Source organism: Artemia sp. Qi Xiang Cuo, chromosome 15 (assembly GCF_049724085.1).
Source record: "Artemia sp. Qi Xiang Cuo chromosome 15, ASM4972408v1, whole genome shotgun sequence".
Lineage (NCBI taxonomy): Eukaryota > Metazoa > Arthropoda > Branchiopoda > Anostraca > Artemiidae > Artemia > Artemia sp. Qi Xiang Cuo.
The window spans coordinates 52,416,408-52,424,288 of NC_142808.1; the positions used below are offsets into that span (position 1 = coordinate 52,416,408).

At 33.9% G+C, this 7,881-nt stretch overlaps 1 protein-coding gene across 4 annotated transcripts in view; it reads left to right on the forward strand.

The window, feature by feature from the left end:
* LOC148943842 (TBC1 domain family member 15-like) overlaps window positions 1–2,257 on the forward strand; it is an 84,453-nt gene extending 82,196 nt beyond the window's left edge. For 3 of the 4 annotated variants that reach the window (XM_089101388.1, XM_089101391.1, XM_089101389.1), the window contains exon 13: window positions 223–2,257. In XM_089101388.1, the coding sequence (XP_088957514.1) occupies window positions 223–331 (109 nt within the window). In that variant the 3' untranslated portion in view covers window positions 332–2,257. The remainder of the gene's footprint in view (window positions 1–222) is intronic. The other variant, XM_089101390.1, reaches the window with a different exon arrangement.
* The last annotated feature ends 5,624 nt before the right edge of the window (window positions 2,258–7,881 follow it).

A 7,881-nucleotide genomic window follows, 5' to 3' on the forward strand; every position in this document is an offset into this window, starting at 1 on the left:
TTGCAATTTAAATAATTGGTTGTAATCTGTTTATTTAAAAAAAATTGTCCGCTTAAAAATTTCAGAAATGCAAAATATCCTCTTTTTCTTTGAAAACATGTCTTTTTTTTTAGATATTTCCTGATGGTAACCCTGTGTGCCTCATATTAATAAAACATGGTTTTGGTAACTTGGTTATATTTGATGTTATTCTGATCATACCTTCTCATTCCTATTTCGAAGTTATTTCAGGTCAACAACTCCATTGCTTGATGTAACGTCTCCAAGAGCTCAGTTGGATAAAATGATAGAAGAGAATATTGACGTGTCATTGGATTTAAACTACGTGTAATCAATAGATGATTTAAGATTTTCGATATGCTGGAGTTTTTTTTTATCAGTTTTTTAATGTTTGAAAACAAAAATTATAAATTGCTCAAACGAAGAAGCACTTGTTTCATGCTAAATTTTAAATATCAGTATATAAAATGAATAGAAAAAGAGTTAAATTTGTAGTTGATTTGTCTATTGTATTGATAAGTAATGGGGTGAAAAAATTGGAAAAAGAACTTGTTAGGGTTTTTTTAGTACAGAGTGCATGCACTGGAAATTTTAATGAATTATGGTTTTTGAATAAAATATGCTGCCATCTATTAAAACGCAGATGTTCTAAACGAACCGTTTGCTGACAACCAGTAAAATCCTAGAAATAGCTGTCAGTAATAATCGACAGTTGAAGATAAAAAAACGGGAGTAAATAATACCGATGAAGTTGTGGCCGGTCGGTAACAGGTGCACCAACTTACATTCAGGGGCAACTGCCCCTCCCAGAACTCGGTTTGGGAGGTTAAATTTTAACAAGGCACATTTACTGGTGAATTTTAAATTTTGTAAACTGTCTGAGATAAGACAATATTTCTACAGGGATATAAATAGGCGTAATGCTTTTTGCCATTGGGGACACACAAAAGTTAAAGAATGTAGCTTTAAGTCTTGATAAAAACGACATTTGTTTATAATGCAGCGGCAAATTTTTAATTATTCCTCTCGTTTCAAATTTCAAGCGATTATCTTGCAAACCTGAAAGACCTCTACAATAAATTTTGACCTAGAAAAAATCCTCGTTTTTTTTATTTTCTTGAATTTGTTAAAAAAAAATGTAGACTTTTGACTTTTTCTGGTGTCAAAAGAATTGATCATATTTATATTTACCTCTTTATATTCATTACACACTTTTACTTTGAGCCTTTATAGAAGTTAAGGTATTTGCGTTGAAATTCAAAGAAGAAAAATTTTTAATTGGTAAGATCCTGATTTGTTTTAGCGTAACAAACTCTCATAATAGAATATGCCCTGTTGTTTAGATTTCAATATTTATAAATTATATATCGATAGAGATTAATATACGTTTTCGCTACTTAGTTCAGGTCATTTATGCTATTGTCTCAGTTAGAAAATCCAAAAAATCATCCAAAACAGTTTGTGGCTTTATAAGTTTTGGCTGGGGAGTCTCTCGTCTTCCAAAATATAACAGCTTTATGTGTGAATGATTTTTTTTTTTGAATTCTAACCTCTATATTCTTGTTTCTATTTCCTTCTTAAGGTATATGTTCTTTGCCCAAGTTGCTTGTATGTTACTTTTCTGTAATCTGACATTTTTCCTGTTCCGAGAATAAGACAAAAATTTTCTATCATTTAATTGCTGAAATCTAACTTCATCCACCTGCCAAACCGATTTCGATTTAAAAATACTTTCAAAAGCCAATGACAAGCGCGGAAAAATGAAGAACGTTTCAGGCTCTAGATTAAACAAGAACAATCGTATACATAAACACTAGGAAGCCATTATTGTCATAGCTAAGGAAGAGTTGCTTTTGGAATTTGTTTTTGCTTTTGTAAAATCACCATTTTTAATGCATAAATATTATGTGTATGTATTTTCTTTGAAGTTTGGGCAATTTATATGCTAGTTTAAGCTGTTTATCTTGTAGATTATATTTATATACTTTAACGCGGGGATGCCAATTTACAAAAATACGGGGGGGGGGTCTATTTTTAATGAAGGCACGATAAGGTATTTAAAAAAAATTATTGCAGAGAAACTACGTAAAAAAAAAAACGGCGGACAATTCCCCCCTCCATCACCTTTTAATTGGCACCCCCACTTTTGCGTCTTGAAAATCTATTTTTAAAAAGTCAACCCAAGTGTTATGCTCCTTGTCCAATTTTTATAAGATGCTTTCATAAAGTTTCATTACATTTTTTTTTTTTTTTTTTTTTTTTTTTTTTTTTTTTTTTTTTTTTTTAGTGTAGGAGAAAAAGAAAATGAAATACTGAGAATCGTTACAAAATCTTCAGATTGATAGGAAAATCCCTTTAGATGTAAAATAATATAATTTAAATGTATATATTAGAGAATCAAAAAATATTGGAAATTTTGAGGGAATATTACTAGAGGATTTAAAAATTAGGAATTCTAGGTCTTGAGGGTCTATTTATGAAAGTGTTGATATAATCATAATCAATTTACATGATCAGTCTCCCCTTCAGAGTGTTCTTTCTTAGGAACTTTATTTAGAAGACAAGTAAATTTTAGATTTTGCATGAAAAATGGGAGGGAAGTGAAACAAAAACACTAAGATTTGTTTGACAAACTTCCTGGCTTACAGAAAAAGATTGGGAATTGTAAATGGTTCGAAATTTTCATAGGCAAAGACCAAAAAGAGAGACCCAGGTCTTAAGGGTTCACAACAGTACTAAGCTAGGACATAATTGGTAACAAGAAAGGATAAAACTAAATCAAATATTGTTACAGACAATCTTTTGAACTTGTATGGCATATGTGTTGAAAGTTAAAAAAGACTTTGACTTATCTTTAGATTTATAGGGCACCATTTTATATTTTGAAACGTAAAAGCATCTAGAAAATTTTAAATAAAAAGAAACAAAATCAAAAAAAGACACTAAAACATGAGCGTGGTTCAGGTTACCACTAGTCTACCTTCTATTACATTTATTACTCACTTTAAAAGGAGCCACAATGTATCGGATTTTCTCTCGCCAACTATTTTTGCAGCTGTTTAAAAATTCACTCTCCGAATCACAGTTTCGATCATCATATATATGATATAGATTAATCCATTGTATAGTCATGATTATATTCAATATTTGAGTGTGCACTTTTGATATGGCAAAGTTATAATTCGGTCAGGGATTTTAAGAGCTTGCAGTTTATTTTTGTACAGTTGTTGTTCTTTTTTATAATTACAAGAATTAAAAATTTTTCACCATAGTTGCTTTCATCCTTTTGTTTAAATCTGTTGCTTCCGGGGTAGATTTAATTGGTACGAAATACATCGTAGATTCAGCGGCCTAGTCCGGTATTGGGTAATAAACAGTATTTCGAAAATTAAGGTCATTCAGAAGATTAGAAGTAAAGTAATACTAATGAATTTTAATCCAAAGGACAGCGAAGACGCAGACGAAGCAAATTAGACTGAGGACATGAAATTTGGCTAACATGAATATGTCATTGGGTACTTGCACAACAGAATTCATTTCGAAAAAAGAAGAAAAAGCAGGAATTCAGTTTTTGTAAATAAGACCTCCATACGTAGTTATAAAGTCTTTTTGTAGGAATTTCTTTCCTTCACTTTCAAAGGGTCCTGTTAAACTATTGATAATTAGAGCCTAGAGTCTCTTCTAAGCTCAATAGAAATCAAAACATTCATGGTTGTCCTCTGTGGGGCAACCAAGTTAAAAACAGAGCTTAGGCTATAGAGACCAAAAAGTTAAGTAAGCATTTAAAGTCTCTGGCTGTTCTCTGAACCCTTACTAAAACAGGCACGGAAAAATTTAAAAATCAAATGTACTTTTGCGTGCTCTGTGTTGTGGTGTTATGTATAAATTCAGATTATTCCATTTTATTCAAAATGAAAAAAATGAGAAGGACAACCAATTTTTTTATTAGTCAGAAACAATTAGAATAGTATCTACTACTACTACTAACAACTCACCGCAGCACCAAGCCGCCTGAGGCCAACACAGCTACGCACGCTCCTCCTCCACCCCAATTTATTCAAAGCCTCCCTTTTTACACTCGCTCACGAAGTTCCCATTTCCTTTAAATCTTCTTTATGACGTCCTCCCACCCCAGACGGGGACGACCTGCTTTCCTTTTAGCCCTAGATGGTTGACCGAAAAGAACAATTGTATCCAGCTCAGAATTTTTTAGTCATGAATGTTATTTTCATTTCTTGTCATGGAAATAGTAGCATTGGATAAAATTATGATGGTGCCTTCCAACTAGGAAGGTACTAGGATACATACAATTTAAGCTCACTTGGCAACGGTGACCACAAATGAATATAATGAAGGGGACCATTCTTCTGTGGTATAAAAAACGGGACAACATCAATTTCTGAGAGAGCATTTGAATTGGTTGGGTATGACAAGCAGCATCCTAGCCTAACTTCTTTGTATATAAACATACATATTAATCATTATTTGTGAGACAAAGATAATGGGTAGCTCTAGTCATATCTTGGAGGCTTGGCTTCCCATTCTTTGTCTAATCTATTTTTGAAAACTTCAGCTGATGCTGAAAACGCGGTCTCCTCACTTAAACGTTCCAATCATTAGTGATCCTTTGGCTAAAAAGTCTTGTCTGATTCTGCGGTTAACTTTGGGCTTATGAAGTTTCTTAGAGTGACTTCTTGTTTGTCTTTCTTTGAGTAAATGATTAAAGAGCTCATTTTGGGGTTGGTCAACATATTAATATGTGAGTAGCATGTCACTGTGCTTGCCTTGGAAGGTCAAATGTGGGAGTTTTAGGGGGAATAATCTTTAACTATGTGGTTTCTCGCCAAGTCCAGAGATGCCCTTGGTGGCTCTCCTTTGCTTCCATTAGCTGTAAATCACTTTTTGTGAAAAGAACCAGCAAGGCAGGTTCCGAAATCAAGAACTGGTCTCACAACTGCCTTATATAGCTTTAAGAAAATTCCACGTGATCGGCTGGTAATTCTTCTTTTAACTCTTTCAGCCCTGAATATGGTTCCTGTACAGGAAAATTCTGATTTTCTATAATAGGGCTCATTTCGACCCTAGAAACTTATGGCTATGTTAGAAAACCGTTGGGGCACATATTCTTAGAAATCTCAATCCCTGTCAAATGACAGTAATGGGACTAGAAGGGTACACCAGTAAGACAACTTCGTTTATATGAAAAATATAAAAAAGACACAAAACATATGCACAAAGTCAAGTGTAAAACTCAGTGAACATCGTACATCTTGAAGCAGTTCCTGTCTTTGTTCAGACACAGCACAACCTCACATTTCTCACAACGAATCCGTGAAACCCCTTTTTTTCCTTTTGGGCACTTTTCATAGCGGCACTGAGCTTCCCGACCTTCTAAATGCCCTAGGAAGTGATTTACTCGGTCATCCCAGACGCTTTCGATCGTGTAAGTTGATCGCGCAGCAGGTCGGAACGGCGAAGAAGCCGGAAAATTCTTGGCATCTTGCTGCTGGTGAGGATGACCAGCTCTTCCTTTAGAGATTTGCTCCTCATATTCACACCTCAGCAGCGCTTCTGCAATTTCGTTCCGGAACTCAAAAAGTGACACTGGCTTATATGTGGGATCACGTTGCTCTTATACAATAGTATCAGTAGTATAATCAAACTGTTCTCTCTCTGAATTATATTCTCATACTAATATGAACTGTACTGAAAATCCTTCCTTATATTAGATCTCGTTGCTATGAGTGGTTGTTAGGGCCTCTTGGTTATTTTTAGTTCTCCATTTTTGGTGTCCCGTTCACCTGTAAATATATATTCATAGTCAGAGTATAAGGTGATGCTCTGGTTGGAGTCGAATTGACTTCCATATATTGTGTGACATTGAAATGTAAAGATAGCACACTACTTACGCACTAAATCTTCAAAATTAGATAAGCTCAACTTAATAAGTTTCATATCGTTAAGCCGTTTAAGGCCGTAACAACTACTTATAAGACCTTCGCAAATAATAAAGTTCGGCTTTATAGTCTTAAATAAAGACTAAATAAATATATAGTAATTAATATATAGTAAATTAAACAGAAAAAAACAAGTTTATTTAACTGAAAGTAGGAAGCAACATTAAAACTAACAGAATGTATTACGTATATGAAGGGGGTTGCTTCTCCTCAACACCTAATTCTTTACGCTAAAGTTTTTTAGTACTTAAATAAATCTTCTTATTGATCTAATTAAACGACCCTTATGTTTCAGGATTTGTTCTCAAGGAATTGGGACATAATTCAAACTTCAGGGTTAATTACGAGGTGTTGTGGGGGAGTAACCGCCTCATATACGTAATAATTTCTGTTTGTTTTAAGTTTTAATCTTGCTCCTTACTTTCAGTTGAAACAAAACTTGTTTTTAAATTTAATTTCCGATAGTTTTCTAAATAGTGCAAGGAAATCTGGCTCCACCTTCACGGAAAAATCCCTCGTCCTCACGGATATAACTCAGTAAAAGGTGAAAAGGTAATTAGTAATTGCAAGGTTACCCTTTCACCGTCACTGAGAAAGGGTAATCAAATTTTAGTTTTGTGTTTTGTTTTAAGGTTTGGTCTTTTATATTTTTATCAGTTTTATTCTGCACTGAGGACGGTCAAGCGGAGGTCTTGACGGAAATATTTACATAATTTTTCAATTTCTTCACTGGATGTTGATTGTCCTCGTTTTTTTCCTTTCCTCACGATTTTATGTTTTATAAATACTATCAAAACATGCTTCTTTTGTTTCTGTCGTTATAGAACCGAAAAGGCTAAAAACATTTTATTAGAAAAAATTAGAAAATATTAAACTGGTCCTCAAATAAAACCCCCTCCGGACCCTTATAGTCTCGACTGAAATGACAAAAACTTCCTTTTATAAAAAAAGACAACTTTTTCTACTGAAAGTAAAGAGCAACATTAAAACTTAAAACGCACAGTAATTAATGCGTGTGTAGTGGGAAATACTTCTTCTTCAATCCTCACTCCTTAGGGTTAAGTCTTAACTTTGTTTACAACACATCTCACTAAAATTCAACGGGACTTGTGTTTCAGAAATCTTTCTTGAAGAATTTTGACTAAAAGTCAAAATGTAGCGTGAAAAGCGAGCAGTGAAAAAAATAAATTCCCTCACATACGGAAAGTTTTTTATGTTGATCCTTACTTTCAGTTGACAAAATTGTTTTGTTTTTTAATTTAATTATCGACTATATTTCAAATCACGCCAGGAAATGCCCTCGAGTTTTGGAATTTCTCAGAGAAACATTCATCTCCATTGATAACCACCCCTGGCCCACCCTCCGAAAATAATTCTTTACATTTCACAGTGGGAAAACTGCATCAATTAAATTCCTTTTCCCTGGGGATTCGTGGGTTATTGCCATCCTTAAAGATGAAGCTCTGGAAATTTTTAAGCCACACTTAATCACATAGGTTTCTAAATATTTGTATTTTAGGGGGAATGGTGCGGGATTAGGTCTTATCACCTCCAGTCTTTTGATCACTTAAAAGTGGCTCCAATTGTTGATTTATTAGAATGAGCCATATCCCGATATTCTAGGACTATTGGTTCGATCCAATCATCCCTGAGAAGAAAAAAAATAATAACAAACACTCATCCGTGATCCTTCTTCTGGCTGAAAAGTACAAATTCCACATTTGTGTAAATAGGAGCTTTAAACCTCCACAATAGGATTTTCAGATTTGCTGAATCTAATGGCCCGATTTTCATAAGAAAAAATTAGACTTTTGGTAGATGTTAGTAGTACCGATATACACAGTCCGGAACCTACAAGAAAACCCCCGCCTGAGGCACTACAGTTACACGTGGACATTGCAAAAAAAAGCTAGCAAGGTATAAA